Here is an 18,131-nt window from a genome sequence, read left to right as displayed (position 1 = left end):
AAAGTAATTTACAGAAAAACCACTGGAGACACTTTCTTCAAATATAGAATAGGCCCTACTACATAGCAGTCCCTACCATTTACCCAAATTTGGTGGTATTCCATTGAGCCATTTGGGCTGTAGCCCTGTCTAAATATCCTGAGGTAAATTACATGACAAAAACACATATGAAACTGTTTGAATTTTTAACCAATTAAAATGTTACTTACTTTTTGTACTTTTATGTGCTGACTTTGATTGGTTAAGTACATGAATATATATAAAAAATGAGAGGGAAACACAGCCATTTTGACTAACACTACCTAAGGTACATTTGGAAAAGAATTTGACAGAAAACTTCAACTACTTTGAAGAAGGTAAGTTGTTAATTTGAAAGGAGAACTATGTTATGCACTTTAAGTTAATTTTGTAACACGTTTTCAGATAGTTATATACTGTCCCTCTATAAGAGTTAGAAATTGAGAAAGGCTTATTTATTTAAATTATTGATTGAGTTAGGCTTCTGTGGTATAATTATGAATTTACTTAGGCTTCATCACAGGCACTTTTTAATAGTTCTACTTCCTGCCTGAAACCATACACTGCCCAAAGATAACTTCACTGTTAAAAACTCACTAGTACCTGTGTGAACTTAAACCCAACAGTGCCCTATCTCTACTGATATATTTATTTTTTATGCAATTTACAGCAAGAAAATGGAAGCACAACAAAATGAAAATAATATTTCATTTCAAATTAATATGGAAAACAATCCTAAGGAAGACATAGACTTTTTGGATGGCACTGTAGACCAAGACTTAATTAAATGTGTTGAAGAAATTGAATCATGGAATGAAAAGGAGGACATACCAGATGAATTAATGTTGCAAATTCTTTTAGATTTTGAAAAATCACAACAATAAATTTAAATTTTAAAAGTTAAAATTGTTTGAGACATTCTTTTTTATATGAAAATTATGAAATAGTACCCAAAAAGATATAATATAAAGTGAGACTTAAAATATACTGTGCAACTTTTTTGTGTTACATAGTAAGTTTGCTCATAGTTACTTCCTTTCTCCAGCGGCCGCTCCAGACTGTTTAGAATGTTTACAGACACCCAAGAGCCAATCAGCTCTCCGCGCGCAAGTCGCGTAGCGCGCCCGGAGCACTCCCCGGTGCGCGTACCGGGGCGCGCTTACAGATATATATATTTTTTTGAACCTAAATTACTCAAAATCTACTAGAGCACATATCTTGAGACTTAGCAAAGGCACATCGGACTACCAGTCCCTACAATTTTGCCAAGTTTCATAGAAATCCATTCAGCCCTTCGAGCTAAAAGTGAGTCCAACCACCCTATGGAAAACTCAATGTTAAAAACACGTTTTGGGACCCCCTTTTTTCTTGGCCCCCACTTCACGTAACCCCCCCAAACTTTCAGGGGACGCTCAGAAACAAAATGTGCCATTTTCCTGAAAATTTCAACCAATTCCGTCCATCAACGCCAAAGTTATTCAACATAGAATTTGCAGAAATCCCTATAAAATCCTAACTATATATACCTACTGGCGACCGCCAGTTGGTAATATATATATATATATATATATATATATATATATATATATATATATCTTGCACCTGTGCATCTGTGTTCTGAGTGAGAGAAGCTTGTTCTTCTGTATGTGTATATCTGGCCTGTGTGTGAGACCTGTTCTGAGTGTAGGAAGCTTGTATGTTTGCGTACGTCACCTTTCACCTACCCCTGCATGTCATAGACAAGCTCTGTAGAAGGGAAACCTGCACTTCTGTGTGTCTTTAACTATTATGAGTAACGGAAGCTTGTACGTCTTTGTCTCATGGACATGTGCATAGTGAGAGAAGCTTGCACCTCTTTTGCAAAAGGAGGGCCTGTTCTGAGAGAAGGAAGCTTGCACTTCCATGTATGTATACCTGGTCTGAGTGTGGAAAATGTGCACTTTCTGAATGTGTTAGACCAGTTGTGAACGACACACACTTGCACTTCTGCATCTCCTAAGCATGTTCAGAGTCAGGGAAGCCTGCACCTACACCAAGGAACACTACAAAACACACAGTATCAGTATACATTAAACAGTACACTCTACGAAACAGCAAACACGGTACTAGGCTGTCCTAGTGCACATAGTGTAAAAGACCCACTGTACTAGAAAGAGCATCAGACATCACACTGCACTAAACACTGCACTAGAGATTACACTGCAAACTACAGTACACGGAGTACAGCAGGACTGCTTTTGATTAATAGTTCACACTGTGCACCCTTCCCCGTGAAAGGACTGTACTGCCGCTTATACAGGCCCCAGGATCAGACACACAGTGTCTAAGGATGCAGAAACCCTCCCAGGACAGTAGGTGCAGTAGGCTGCATACACAGACCAGGCCTTCCTCGGATTATAATTTCACACTATGCAGCCTCCCCCGTGAGAGGACTGTACTGCAGCTTATACAGGCTCCAGGATTGGACACACGTTAGTTTCACTGTGTTCATGATCGAGCTCCGCCCTGAAGGGACCCCCTTTCAATTGCTCTGGGCAAGGGCCAGAGGCTCTGGACTTAGAAGGGGTCTTCTTACAGATCCGTGGGGTGGGGGTGAATGGGACCTATTACAAAACAACTAATTATCTCAAAGCCATCCCTGCACTCCTCCCTCACAGTGTGGGGTTTGTAGCACATGGAGTTGCAGCCAAGAAGAGAAATCCCAGATGATGAATTATGCCACGTCAGTGGGTGATGGAAGCTTTGCTTGTGCCATATGTCTCTAGTGCTTTTTTAAGTCTGTCGGTGGATAATCAGTTGTTTTGTAATATCCGCGCAGGTCTCAAAATTTCCCTTGCACCCTCTATCCTCCGTTCTGTATTTTCAGGGAATGGGACCGGTCAGCTTAAGTCCACTTACCTTTATATTTCTTGATATTTTCTGGAACCTGAAACTTCACCTCCTCACACCTGAAGGGACACAAATCATGTTAGTGTCACAGACACACAGAGGCAAAGGGATATGAAAAGGAACAGCACAAACACCTCAGTATTAGAAATAAAATACTGGCATCACAGGACTACCTGCAGGAAAGCACTGTCTTACTACACACACTCTCTCTCACACACACACACAACACCTTCACCTCTAGGGGGCATCCGAAAGTGTCACACACTCTGCCTTCCACTCTGACCCCTCCTCTGCTCAGAACCTCCCAGGGATTCGCACCCGATAATACAAGCTTCAGTATCTCGGAGGAAACAGTGAAAAACTCAGCTATCAACACACACGCCCACTCTCTCTCCATCTCTGTCTATTTCCAATCCAAAAATTCTTATTTCGGTTGTCAAAACCATAAAAGATACATAAAACACATTACTAAAATAGGAATATTAATGTCATTCATAAAACACATTAGAATACATTCTGTACATATAGGTCATGACACATTACAAGGAAACTAGGAAGTTTAAAAAGTTTTAAGACTTAGAGTTCAACGTCAATTAGTTGGGAACTTTTAACCCACATAGCTTGCAAATACTTGGAAAGTGCATACACAGTGGGACTAGCTCTGTCCGTCTTAAGAATTCTAAAAGCATAAGAGCATTTTCTGAAACCCAGATTTCTGCAAAGTGGCATCAGCCAGTACTTTCTGGATTTGGTGTAGGCTGGGCAGAAGAAGAGAACATGAAGTTCATCTTCTCTGTCACAGCTACACCAGGACAGGACTTGTTAGTAGAGGTCGACCACTTTCTAGTAAACTCCCTAGGTGTTAGGGTCCCATATCTCCATTGTATAAAAAGTTTCCTCGCTAAAATTGGGAACACAACATCCATAAAACCTTCAAAGAGGTAAGAGTTTTTGAAAGTTAAAAACAAATTGGTCAGGGTGCCGTGATTGGTGGAGCAAACTGCCCAGTTAATTTTTGTTCTCCCTGAAGATCCTGTTAAGATCCTTGCGTGACACATCCGAGCAACCCCTTTCCGGGTTGTGCCACATGTCAGACAAGCCTAGACTCATTAGTTCACGCTTAACAAACCTCGGGCAAGGGATTTTACAAGCCTTATTGTAGCTTAGTATCTGCTCCAGCTCTTGTGTATAGTTGAGCAGATCTGTTGTGACCCATACTCGACGCCAGAACCTAAGTGGCTTCAGTGCTAGCTCTTCTTGGATGGGGGCAGGCCCAGGTCTAACCTTAACAGTAACAACGGGGTGCTTTGTGGAAGTGACAGCAGCCCTCTTTTAAATTTTGTTTCTATTTTAGTAGTATCAGAGACTGGGGAGTGACCCCATAGCTCACCACCATAAAGAGCTGCTGCCCTTGCTTGGCTCTTGAAAATCTCAAGAGCTGGGCTCACCGGCTTGAATGTCGATGTATTAGAGACTTTTGAGATTCCGCCAACTAGCTGTGCTAATTTTAGTTCTGCGTTGACTTGCTGGGGTCGCCAGGATAAATTTTCATGTAGAGTAACCCCAAGTACTGGAATATCGTGACCCTTTCGAGCCTCACACTACCCAAGATCGGATTGGGTCAAGTGGATGGAGGAGGATTGAATATCATGAATTTAGTTTTGTCAAGGTTTATCTCGAGGCCACAACACCGGCAGAAGTCCCCAAAACCGTCCATGATTCGTTGAATCCCCATCGGGGACTTGGAAAGCAAGAGGGTGTCATCGGCGAACATGATCGCTGGCATCCTCCTGCCGGCCAGCCTGGGCGCATCATTATCAGGAATACCATCCAGATGAGAAATTACACCATTAACATATAGGCAAAACAGGGTCGGTGCCAGGACACAGCCCTGTCTCACCCCTCTGGCGTCGGAAAATCTTGGTGACAGAGCCCTGTTTCTACCGCATCTGACTTGGGCAAAGTTTCCCATATGTAGCCTTATCAGGACATTCAGTATTTGAAGCAGGACGCCCAGATCTTGTAGAACCCCCCAGGGTTTCACCCTCTGCACCAGGTCAAAGGCAGACCGGAGATCCACGAAGACTATGTAGAGGCTACCGCCCTCAATTGTAACAGATTTCCAGTACAAAAGGATCAGACGGAAAATCTGGTCAACAGTGGACGAGTTCGTCCGGAAGCCCGCCTGTAAGGGCCTTAACACATCATGGTCTTCCATCCAAGCTAGCAGATGATCAAAGACGAGCCGCGCAAACATTTTTTGTGGGACATCTATCAAACTAATAGGCCTATAGTTGGCTGGGAGCAGACGAGAACCCTTCTTAAAAATTGGGACTATCTCCGCTCCCAGCCAAGTACAGGGCACCTCCATCCCCCTCAGGACTGCATTAAAGAGAATGAGTAAATATGGTCCCCAGATCCCTGGTTGATGCCTGAAAAGGTCCCCAGGGAGCTTCTCGAGGCCCGGTGCCTTCCCTACAGCCAATTTGCTAATTGCAACAGATACTTATCCCAAGGTAAACTCCATAGGGTCAGCGGAGTCATTTAAAAATGTGGGTCCCACCATGCTACCTTCATCCAGTTCAGGTGCATATAGAGCTTTGAAATGCGATTCCCACACTGAGGCATCAGTGTTTGGCTCGATCGCAGTCTTCGGTTCTCCTGAGCCTATGTTTACCAATGACCAAAATCTGCGTTGGTCTTTGGCATCGAAAGCAGACGTTAAATTGGTCCACCTATCCAGGTCCCAATCGCTCTTTGCTTGGATGAATATTTTCTTATAGTGATGCCTTCTATCTTGGATTATAGCCTCATTGGTGCCGTCTTTTACCGCCATCATCAATTCAGCCTTAGCCTTCCTGCAAGTTGAATTATACCAGGAATAAACTGGTAATCTACTCTTCCTTGCCACCACCGTCTGCCTATTTATCGGATTACCTGTGTCACTCTCTCTTCCTCGGTCACATTGCTTTGTGTTTCTCTCTCTTGCTGCCTCTATGAGTGTCTCTTCCTAACTCCCTCTCTTTCAGAGAGCTCCAGGGATCTCAAAGGTAACTGTGAACATTCCTTGTTACTGCAAATGCAAACACTCACACTCACTATATGCCACACTCTCTACTTTGTTTCACTCTCTATCTCCTCCCCAACTTTTTCTCTCTCTGTGACTCTAACAGCACAAAGATCATTGTGAACAATTGCTGTTACTACACTCACTCCCTCTATCTCGGTCTCAACATCTGTATCACTCTCTCTGCCCCTCGTTACGTCATTGTTTAACTGAATAACACTTGTCACCATACACGGACGCTTGCACGCACACACACAAAAATACACACACACTTTCTTTTTCACTCTCACTTGGTCTCTTTCTCTCGCAGTTTAGGGGATGTGGGTGTACTTGTAAAGCGCACTGTGACTCCAAGGAGTATCCTGGCGCTGAAGACTGCTGGGGAACCAGTCCTGGTTTTCCCTGTGAGATGGTACCTTTCTGGGTATCTCCAAGGTGAAACCAGGCATCCCCGGCGTCTGTGGGGGGCCGTTGTAGAGATGAGGCAAGCTAATGCCCAGAGTTGCAGAGTGTGTTCCCTGGTTAGAGTGGGCACCAAGGTGAGAATTATCAAGTCCGTTTGACCCTGGCCCACGACCCTGCCGCATCGGGGATTGAACCCTGGTCCCGGGCCGTTCTCTGCTTACGGGTCTGCCGCCTCTAACTAGTGAGCCACACCACTCCACTAAGGGATCTCAAAGGCAGGTGTGAATAATCACACACACACACACACACACACTCTCACTCCCTCTTTCAATCTCTGCATATGCCTTCTGATCTTGTACTTGCTTTCACAATCTCCTGTCTGCACGTCGAAATCTCAGTAGTGCTGACTACAATAATCGGTGAAATCCTGCATCCTGTTGGTGAAAGCCTTCGACCTGGAATTTCTATATGTCCTGCATCTTCGAATCATTGAATCCCCGGAACCCTGCACACTGGACTCACTGAAGTTCTGCCTCTCAGAATTTATCAAGCGCTACACATTTTAGGCTATGAGCTCCCGCACCTTCTGGTCTATAAGTTCCTGCCCCTTGGGGTCTCTGGGGGTTCCCCCCTTAGAGTCTCTAAGGTTCTGCCCCTTGGAGTCTCTGAGGTCCTGCTCCCTGAGGACTTGTACCCTGTATTCTCTGAGGTCCTGCACCTTGGAGTCTTTGAGGTCCTGCACCTTGGAGTCTGGGAGGTCCTGCACCTTGGAGTCTGGGAGGTCCTGCACCTTGGAGTCTGGGAGGTCCTGCACCTTGGAGTCTGGGAGGTCCTGCACCTTGGAGTCTGGGAGGTCCTGCACCTTGGAGTCTGGGAGGTCCTGCACCTTGGAGTCTGGGAGGTCCTGTACCTTGGACCCTGCTGCAAATTCTGTTTGTGGATATCTCTTTCAGTCTACAGCCTTTGGGTTGACTGCGTCTTGCTGGCTGCTTCAAACACCCCCCTAAGATGGGTCCTCGACTTTTCTTCTTTCGCTTGTTGTTGTGAACTGTACCCAGGTGTCATTCTGTAAAGTATCAGAGGATTAGCCCCTCTGTCACGACCCAAACTGCTTTCACATTATCCTAAACCACGTGCACTGGAGATTCACTCCAGGGCAGCTCCAAAAGTGAAATGGTGCCACCAGCAAGCAGGGGCTCTGTCTCCAATTCCTGCCTGTGTCTCTTTCACTATCCTTGTCTCCACCTCCCTCTGCATTTCTCCCCCCTTCTCACTCCCTTCCTGGTCGAATCGCCTTGGTCTCTTCTTCTACCTCTTTCTTCTTCCACCTTCTCTCTATTTCTCAGTATTTTAGTCTCTGTCGCTCTTTCCTATCTTTGTTGCCTTAAGTGAGGGCTCTGGAACACTTTCAAAGGTTAGAGGATTGGTTTGATGCTGACCCGAGGATGCTGCAGACTGAAGGGAAGTCACTGAGGGACAGAAAGAGGTTTCTTTTCACCAAAAGCAGATTTAAGGAACAGGGTTGGGCTCATGAGGACTGGAGGAGCCCTTTGAAGACTGGAGCGATAGTACTAAAGAATGAGTAAAAAATAAACGCATTACTATGAATTAATATCCAGATTAATGGAACTAAATCTAACAAGTGGAACTGAAGGGAAAGCATAAAGTGTCCTTTTTTATAGAAAGACCAGTGGATTTATTTATAGCTGTATTTTGGACAATACATGACATTGTGACTCAGACACAGGTACAAGCCCATTTCTGTGCTCAGTGTTCCAGTGCACGCAGGACGTCTTAATTCAACTGCGACTTTCACTAGCCCAGGGCAAAATCTTAGAGTGCCATTCCCTCATGCGCATCTTTATGACACTGAATGATATCGACATAATCCATGCTTATTTTATATTGTCTCTATTTTCAAAAACTGCTGCACTCCAACCACTTCTCTTTTTCATACATTTTTTTCCTTTTGAAGCCCTCACCAGGGCTGAAACCGGTGGATTGATGTGCAGCGCGTTACACATGTCAGGTGAACACATCACCATGAGAGTAGAGTTTGCTTCAAAATGTAATAACTGCTCTAAAGCTTTTCCCCTGGGAAAGCCCTAGTGTTAATCACAAGTGGGTGAGACGTGTTTTGGCACAGCCTTCTGAACATAAGGAATGTGTGCGGAATGCACAATTATGTGTAAACCTCTGAATGTGAAATAATAAGCCTGAATAACAAATGTATTATAATATTGTAACTCTGCAACCACACACTTTGCCTCAGTTTGAACAAATAGAGTATACGTCTCTCTACTATACCCGTCGTTCTCTCAGAATTTGTTGCTTTCATATAGCTGCTAATTGCCCAGAAAAAGTTAGCAAATTCTTCCTACTCATTTCTATTGGTAATTTAACTCTGGGTACTGGAGCCACTTGCAGTCAGACAGGCACCAGCAATACGTAATGTATGTTCCTTAAACTAGGGCATAAAACTAGGGATGTAGCCATCTACGGCCCCACACAGGCTCCTTACTAAAGGATGAGACAGGGTTAGGAGAGGATGTGGGGTTTAGACATTTCCAATGATGTTTCAAAGCACTAGAGGGACATTTGAGGATGAGCACTGAAACCGGGAAGTACTGAAGGAGGTTTTGAGTTCTCGGTGATTGTGGAAAACATGAAGTAGTTTCTGTGGACAAAGGGGCTTTTCCTGGACACGAGAGAGTTTCCCTGGAGTGAGGGGTATTTTTATAAGACTAGGAGTTTGTGGAATCTCAAATGATTTTTTGGAAACTCAATTAATGTTTCTTAGAATGAAAAGGAGTTTTTAAAGACTGTGGAGGTTTTGAGAACAAGCCAGGGGGCCTCAGCACTGTTTGTAAGGTAGGAGAGTAGTTATGACGGGATCTGCATATAATAATTGTGTGAGGTGGTATTGCTCTGGCAGCAGAGTGGGTTTCTGTGAGCTCAGTACTGACATTTGCACACCACAGACAGACCTGCTCCATACACACTGAGAGGAGGACAATAAACCAACCTTACCTGCCCAGGGTGCCTCTGACATCCTGAAAAACAGAAGAACAGGCAGAAGGACATCAGTTTCCACAATCAAAATTAAATTCTCGCAGGCGTTTAGGTATTACTTGTGCAATTCAGGTTAATGCAAGGTTCTCATCTAAGGAGACACAAGGGTGCTGACCTCAACATAGACAGTCTGTGATATTCTTAATAGGGCCACATTACAGCACAGCTTGTGGTATCCCAAATGGGCCCTCAAGACAGCAGAACTTTTAAATTCAGAGTGAGGGCAGATGGAGTACAGTCTGATATATTCTGAATGCGTCATGTATTATATTCAAGAGTTCCTGAGATCAGGCAGCACACCTGCTAAAACTCCTCCATCACTAGAAATAATTGCTGACATAGCAGAGAAACAACTGTATCCATGCTCAAAGTACACCAGGCCAAAATACTTCTAACCCTTTTATACAGAATTAAATGAACCTCTGTAAAAAAACAAGGATTTTGGATAAAGCACAGGATTAGACCTTTAAGCCTCTTGTTTCTGTTAGAAAACGTCTATCCATACAAGCTGCAAAACGAGAACTGGGTATAACCTGTACTCAGGAAAATGCACTACAGTCTCCTATGCCAGGGTGTTTTCGTTGGAAACAGGAGGCTCTTAATACCCTGTTGAGAATGGGTGACACTTGAAATGGAACATAAAATTATTTTCTATGTAAAAAATTGGACTTTGCTCTGAATTGTTTCAGTTTGAACAACAAATTATAAAATGAATAAACGTACATATTTCGGGTCAGGAAATCTTTAGGGGGGGGGCTTGGAATAATCTCGCAAAGTACTCTGGCGGGCATGTCTCTGACTTTTCTCACAGTCTTGATCCCAACGATTCAATTGGAAATAATTGCAGAAAGTTTAATGAAGAGATTACAGCGAACTTGGATAAAATACTCCTCTTATTAAGTTAAAACCCTGTAACCATCTATCTGCCCCATGGTATAATCATTAAAAGCAACAAAACTAGAATGCAGACAATAAGAAAGGAAATCCCGTCTGTCTTACATGGAAGTAGACAAACCACAATAAATAAGTATAAAAAGGAGATACGCACAGCAAAAGCTGAGTTTTACACGATTCTATTTTAGCGGCCGCTAATAGCACAAAGAAGGCCTTTGAGGTCTTCGGGGGCTTATCTAATCCGCAGTGCTTAAAACATGATATTATTCCAATGCAGCAGCCGTGTGATGATCTTGCGGTCTTCTCTATAAAGAGATTCAGCAAGATCTGGGAGGACATTGGTAATTCTGCTGGGGTGGAAGCTGCACCTTCCAGTGATAGCACCACCATGACTGCTGCTTCTTTCTCTAATGGAGATGCTTTAGAAATGTCGAGGCTTGTGAGTAGTCAGAGCACCCATTGGAGGATTGAATTCTTTAAGCCAATTACAGAGGAAATCTTGTTAACAATTACTTTGTCCACAACGTCTGAAATCTCCATTGGACCCTCTTCCACCTAAACAGCGGAAAAAATGGATGGATGGGTTGGTGCCACCACTAACATTACACTGTAATCAATCACTAAACAACTACTACCTTGCAGCTGGAAGAAGGCTGTGGTCCTGCCTCCGATGAAGAAGCCATCAGCAAACCCAGCGGTTTTGAGTAATTTCTCACCTTCCTTTCCAGGTGAAAATTCTGGAGCGTCATGTTAGTAAGATCTTATCTTCCTTCTTAGAGTCTTACCTTTAGACCGGGCCATGGTGCAGAGACTGCACTGTATGAGATCCGTATGAGAGCAGAGAGTGGTCAGTGTACAGTCCTTGTCCTGCTGGATTTGTTGACCACTTTCGATATGGTCAACCACCACACCCTGCTGACAAGGCTGGCGGACTTGGGTGTTGGTGGGACCGTATGGAAGTGGATAAAATCCTATTTGCAAGATCGCTGTCAGGTGGTGGCGCTCCCCCTGATCAATCACTTTTCAGACATATTAAACTGGGGGGGCCCCAAGGTTCAGCACTGAGCCCGGTGCTGTTTAACATTTATCTGCAGCTTTTAATTTCTCTGATAGACGCATCACATTTCTGTGGTTAATTATGCAGATTAGCAGCTGATTCGGTCTTTTAATATTAATGGTGTCTTTTGATGTCATTTCACTATACACACAAATACCTCAGGAGAAGGCTTAGAAGCCCTGGAATATTTCCTTGAAACCTGTCCTAAACCACAAAGAGTGCCCACAGGATTTATCATAGACCTTGCTAGGATCGCATTAAAAAGGAACTACTTTTGGTTCATGGACACGTTCTACATGCAGGTGAAGGGGACCGTCATGGGGTGTCCTTATGCCCCGGAGATGGCGGTCCTCTTAATGGCCCTGTATGAGGAGCGCTTTGTGTACCAAAATAACCCCTATCGCAATCAGATCGTAACATGGTATCGTTACATCGACGATATTTGGTGTCAGTGGAATGGTACGACAGACACCTTGACTCAATTCCATGAATGGCTAAACACGAGACATCCAGACATCAAATTCACGGTCTCAAGTAGTAAAACCCGCCTCACATTCCTCGATGTAGAGGTTTTGCCACAAGAACAAAAACTAATCACCACATTACACCGTAAGGCAACAGATAAAAACACAATCCTCCACTATAAAAGCTACCATCCTCAAAACCTAAAAGCCAACCTTCCCTATAGGCAAATGCTTAGGATTAGGAGGAATTGTTCTAGAAATGAGGACTTTGCAGCACATGCAGAAATTCTCAGTAATCAGTTAAAAGAGCGAGGTTATCCGGGCAAAATGCTAAAACAGTCCGCCAAACGATCCAGGTTTACACCTAGAGAAGAATTGTTGACAAAAAAAGAACCATTGGAGAAGCTGGTATGTGTGACAACCTATGGGCCCTACACCAATAATTTCAAAGCCATAATCATGAAAAACTGGCATCTAGTAGCGGGTCTAGACATGTCCTTTGAAAAACCACTTTTTGCTCTTAAAAAAACAGGAGCATAGGACAGCAGCTGGTAAGGGCAGACTTAGGAGCAAGACAGGCTAAATCTGACTTACGTGCCAAATTGAAGTTAAAACCCATCGAAGGACATCATAAATGTGGCACTTGTATCTCATGTGCCAGCACGATTGAAGGCGTTGAATTCCAGTATAACTCCATCAAATGGACCCATAAGGAATTCACCAATTGCAAAAGCCGCAATCTGGTTTATGCAATTATGTGCCCCTGCCCTAAACTGTATATTGGGAAAACGACACAACAAATCAACCAAAGAATAGCCCAGCATAGATCGAGAATAAAACAAAACATACTGACAGCGCCAATGGTACAGCATTTCCAACAGTGTGGACACACCGAAAAAGAATTCAGGTGGACTGTGTTGTCCGCAATCAAAACCCCAACACGAGGGGGAGATGTTGATACACTACTGTTGCGCAGAGAAGCATATCTGATTTTAAAGTTCAATTGTGTGATGGATGGAATGAATGAACAGAGTGAACTACAAAGAAACTTACATTGATTCCTCTGTGTACACCACCGGCACCCTGCAATATCCACCCTGCATGAGCATCCGCAGGCATGGATCAATAACAATGACACCTATCACCCCCGAAAATGTGTTCAAACAACAGCAGTCGGTTCACAAAATAACCAAAAACTACTACTCCCAGAATCCATAGGAGGGAGTGCAGTCAGATGACACCAACACTGACTTCCGCATATACCTGCAGCCAGTCCACACCCACACGCCAAACAGGAGCAAGCATTTTGGAATTAGAGACAAACGAGAAAGGTGAGCCGCGATCTTTAACTTATGGTGGTATCCATAGCCACGTTAATTGAGCGCACTGACACACAGCTCTTAACTCTTTTTAGCCGGACACAGCGACCGCGGCCAAAAAGTAAAAAAATGGAGACGTAACATTGTATAACGGAGAGATGAACTTTTCACAAACAAACGTAAGCACCCGTTTGAGATAAAAAGACATTCGGCTCTCCAAAACAAACTCCGTAAGAAAATAACAAAAGTTCAACTCTTTCTTCCCATAGAAGAAGTTCAACACAAACAGCTTGAGTAACACGAACGGGTCTGCGCGTTTGAGCCATTAACACAAGTAAGTGTTTATATTGCAAAGATGTAGAAATGCCACACTAAAAGATAGTAGAGACATTCAATATGTCCCGTACTGTTTACACAGGCACCCAAAATTTTTAAGTTAGAGGAAGCACGATGACACACGCAGCGCTGGAGCATTAAGGTACTATTATGTTCTAAAAAGCGCTAGTTTAGCTGAAAAATAGGAGAAGGCACTAAAATAGTATTTTATTTTTAACTTATTAGGTACCCAGGTTGCCCTGAGAAAAACCTGTCCCGAATCATAGGACCGGGTTTGGAAACGCGTCGGCATTTCCAAAAGTGATTCATCCAGTATCACCAACGGCGCAAAATGAGCAATTGACTAACTCTTAAAAAAACAATACCCTTGGTGATATTCAGTCCCAAACATAATAAATAACAAGGAGACAGGACTGAAATTGAATATTTTGATTGCTTCTGGTGTACCATTATGCAACATGAGTAAAATATTGCATATTTGAGATTGAATGTACTTAGAATTTTGATCAATTTGAGTTGTTTTTGCTTAAAACGTGTACAATTTTGCAAATATATGTTTGTAATTGTGAACAAGAAATGTTTATAATTCGGTCAGGTTATGTTTAAACCTCAATGTTTGAATTCAAGTAAACGCTAATGTGAAAACAAGTGAAAAGTCACAGGAGCTATCTTAGTAATTGGAAGCTCCAAGTTGCTGATAAAATAAAAAAACAGCATCAAACTCGAGACCAGGCACGTTTATATTTTACAAGTAAAATCTTTCCAGGCCGGTTTAGTCGATGTAGTACATGGGATGCGTGCAAACTGCCTTAAACTAAACAGGAGTAAGACCACATTTTTATGCTGCTAGGCAAAAAAAATTCGATGCCACTAGCGATGAATTTTGGGCCACTCCCGACAGAGACTGAGTTATGCTTCTCAGAAGCAGTACACAATCTTGAGTCACTTTTGATGATCCTCTTTCCTTCGAAAAGTAGTTTCACTGGATTCGGTGGTATAGGTAATAGGGTAAGGTGCCTATAGGTAATTCCACTAGGTATTATGCAAAGGTCCTAAGTAGTGACGGTGCTCAAAGGGGTAGAGAGAACCACCTGCCTCTCTAGGATCTGTGGCAAAAGCAACAAGACATTAACAAAATGTATCCCCTAGCACACATACAATCAACCAGGTATATTCCAATGGGAATCACACACAAAACACAAAATCAATCTGCTATTTTGTCTCCTGTTTTCCTTTCTTTATCTTTATTTTGATCTTCAAGTTTTCAGTTAGTGAACAGTTCCCAAGCCAACACATGTTTCGTCGTCTCAGTAGAGTTGTACATACGACTTGTTCATGGCTGAACAGTTTCACTGTATTGCGGTGTCTAGTGCTGTGCAGCAATATTTACAAGCCACACTAATCCTGTGGCGTGAGGTAAAATCCAGATTTTTCGATCAAGAGACTGAATAGAGTTCAGGGGGCTGCAGCAAACCTGGTTTTAAACAGGCCACAGGGGTCGGCGGCTTCCAAGGCTCTGAGGGAGCTTTATTGGATCCCTGTGGAGCGGAGGGTTTTCTTCAAGGCAATGTGTATTGTGTTTCAGGTCCTACAGAATAAGGGTCCTACACCTCTGCAGCCTAGACTGAAAAGACATGCTCCGGGGAGGGCGCAACGGTCTGCAACCGCTAATCGTATTAAGGAACACGAGTTCCCGCAGGTTCGACAAGGGGGTTGCGCCTTTCCAGTGAAGGCTGCCTAGACTTGGAATAGGATACCGTCTGAATTGAGAGCTTGGTAGATTTGCTGAATCTTAGGAAAGCCTTGAAGACCTGGCTGTTTCCTAAATAATGGATGTCTGTAACACTGCACTGCCTTGGTTCTTTTTAATCCTTGTGTATACAATTGCTGCTACAGTCCAGGATATCAGTCTGGTCACAGTGAGTCCATAAATAATATAAATAAATACATTTAAGAACTTGAGCACCAACGGAGCTTGATTACAGATTGGATAAACGCCCTGAAACTGATTAAAACGTTTGAAACTAAATTATGGAGCCATATTTCACAATGTGACCGTTCTACAAGAACCTTCTTTCTTCATCTACGCACACGTGGTTTGTGGTTAAATGTAAATAAGGGGAGGTGGGACGGTGCTAGCGGGACTGACAAAAACTGCACACACTGTAGTAATTATATGTAGGGTCTCAACCAGTCAATGAATGCAAGCAGTCCTCACTCCATTTATTTAAATTCCATCGATAATAGCATTATTAGTAAATTATCAAATGTGTTATCATGATATTTTAGTATAAGAATAAAATGTAAATGTATTTATATTTTACACTGTTTTAAGGATGTTGATAGAATTCACTTTTCGATGCTCTAATTACCCTATGATGACGTGTGAGTTAGCATCATATGACTAACTAATGCATTTACGTAAACACACTTATGCTGAATTCTGAATTCATATTCTTATATATTCCTGTATATGTGTGACCATATTAGTTTCTTAGCTTAGCTTGTGTGCCACCATTTTGTGTAACTCTCTGTGCCTGCGGCCTCTGCTCGCTCATGCCCCTCCCGCAGGAATACAGAAATATACCGAGACAGCATTTTTCGTTTCTCGGCTCACTGTGACCGAAACTAACAATTTATGTTATCTGTAATGTTCTCATGCCCAGAGACGCCGAAGCCTAGCTCCCTGGCCTTGAGCAGAGATAATAATGTATCCCTCGCAGGTGCAGATGCCTGCTGTATGAGAGCATTGTTCACTGGTCTGGGACTCGGTAGTTTTCCACAAGGGGCGTACCCCATCTACTGTATTGCATTATAATGTATTGCCGTGATGCAGAGAGTCAGTCCTCTCGTTCGCACTCCCAGGAGTGAGGTCGGACAGGGCCCTCTCATATGAGTGTTGTTTGGCCTAATAAAAACTTTTGTTTATACTTCTCCACTGTCCGGCTGACTTCCTATAAGGTAATTATAGGTGAGTGCTGTAAGTCACTCCAGTGGATTTGAGCCACGCTTATCAGATGGCGCCCGAATAGGGACCCCGCGATAAGGATCTTTCTCACCCGTAAGTGGGTAGCAGAAGACCGGGGACCCGCTGGTCGGCACGGTGGGCCCGGGATCCCATTTGATGCCGAGCTTGGTTCTCGCAGCGCTGCCCCACCCTGCTGATCGGGAGAGGTCCCGGTTCGGATCTTACGCCGGGGTCCAGAAGGCGGAACTTGAAGCTGACCGTGTTGGTCCTGGCAGCCGGAGGTGGAGAACGGTAGAGGTCGGTACTGCACACGGAAGGTGAGTGGTCCACCTGTGATTGTTGCAGGAACGGGAGTGTTCCGGGAGACTAGAGTGTCTCCGATGGTTTGAGGAGCCGGTGTGCTCCTGGGGCTAGTGTGCTCCGGGGAACTCAGAGTACGAGTCGGTGCTCTGACAGACCTGACGGGGTTGGGGACGTATTTCGAGGTAATTGTTTGTGGCGATCCGACCGAATGGTACTGTGGTGAAGGCGTGGCTCATTGTGGGTAGACTCTGGTGCGCTTACCCTGAACTCCTAGTGTGGTGATTCAGTGGAGGTGTGATCCGGGTTTCCCGCGGTAAAGTGCGCAGCGATCCATAGTGCCGCACGGGTGGCGGATCCGTTCCCCGTCCTCAGAACAGTTAGCGTACTGTTCGGTCTGCGGTAGAGTCCAGGTTCCCCAGGACTTGGTCGACGGGCCTTGTCCCATTTGGTAACACGTGTTTTGGAGATATTGTATATGTGTACGTGGTTCGTCTATATGTTTGTGTGTGAATGAACTTGAGTTGTGATTCAAGATAAAGTAAAGATGCCGTGTTTTAGCAAGTTGCGATGTTTTGGATGCTGTTGTCGACCCTCAGACACTAGACTGGCCGAGAGCCAACCCGCACCCCCTGAAGGGACACCGAGTTTTGATATGTATGTTAAACATGGACTGGTCCCGATTTTGTTTGGTACTTTGTGGCATCGATACACTGCTGATAATGTGGATTTACAATGGCCTTTGACGGGTTCTTTTGATGAAGCTAAATTGGATTATTTGCAAGATAAACTGTTTGCTAGGCGTAGCCGCCAGAGTATGTTCGACTCTTTGCGAGTATGGCAGAAAGAGGCAAGGAAGCGTAAGATGCGAGAGGAGAAAGAGGAGTATAAAAAATACACGCAGACTATGGCGCAAAAAGCGAGGGAACAGGTGGGGAATGAGAATGCACTACGCATGGAGCGCGCAGATAGACTCTGTAGATTGAAAGAAAATAAAAGTTACGTAGTACGAGAGGACGACCCAGATGAGATGGAGGACATTTTGAATGCCCGACCCCCTCCCCCTTATGCCCCGCAGCCATTGTACCCCTCCTTGCCACTTTCGGCCCCTAGTAGCGCCATTCCAGGTCCTTCAGCGAGTGCCCCCCAACAATCCCTGCCCTCGACACCCCTCGTTTCTCTACTCCAGCCCACTTCACCCGCCCCCTCGCCATTTTCTTTAGCACTCCCTACTGTTTCAGCTAGCACCACCCCCAGTCAGGAGATGCTAACACCGAGTCGCGGCGCAGGTAGGGGATTGTTCTCACAGGTACGGAAACTGCTTACACGTTCTACAGTTGGT

The 18,131-nt window shown here is 44.2% G+C and overlaps 1 protein-coding gene across 1 annotated transcript in view; it reads right to left on the bottom strand.

Annotated features, from left to right (window-relative positions):
- LOC144828381 (E3 ubiquitin-protein ligase TRIM39-like) overlaps positions 1-18,131 on the bottom strand; it is a 182,627-nt gene that overhangs the window by 6,169 nt on the left and 158,327 nt on the right. The window contains exons 4-5 of the mRNA XM_078686495.1: positions 9,410-9,432; positions 2,917-2,966 (exon numbers count right to left, since the gene is read on the bottom strand). Coding sequence (XP_078542621.1) covers positions 2,917-2,966; positions 9,410-9,432 — 73 coding nt within the window. The remainder of the gene's footprint in view (positions 1-2,916; positions 2,967-9,409; positions 9,433-18,131) is intronic.

The sequence above is a fragment of the Lissotriton helveticus genome, chromosome 4_1 (genome assembly GCF_964261635.1).
Source record: "Lissotriton helveticus chromosome 4_1, aLisHel1.1, whole genome shotgun sequence".
In the NCBI taxonomy this organism is placed as follows: Eukaryota; Metazoa; Chordata; class Amphibia; order Caudata; family Salamandridae; genus Lissotriton; species Lissotriton helveticus.
The sequence above is the reverse complement of the archived record's forward strand: the minus strand, read 5'-3'. Positions and strand labels throughout refer to the sequence as shown.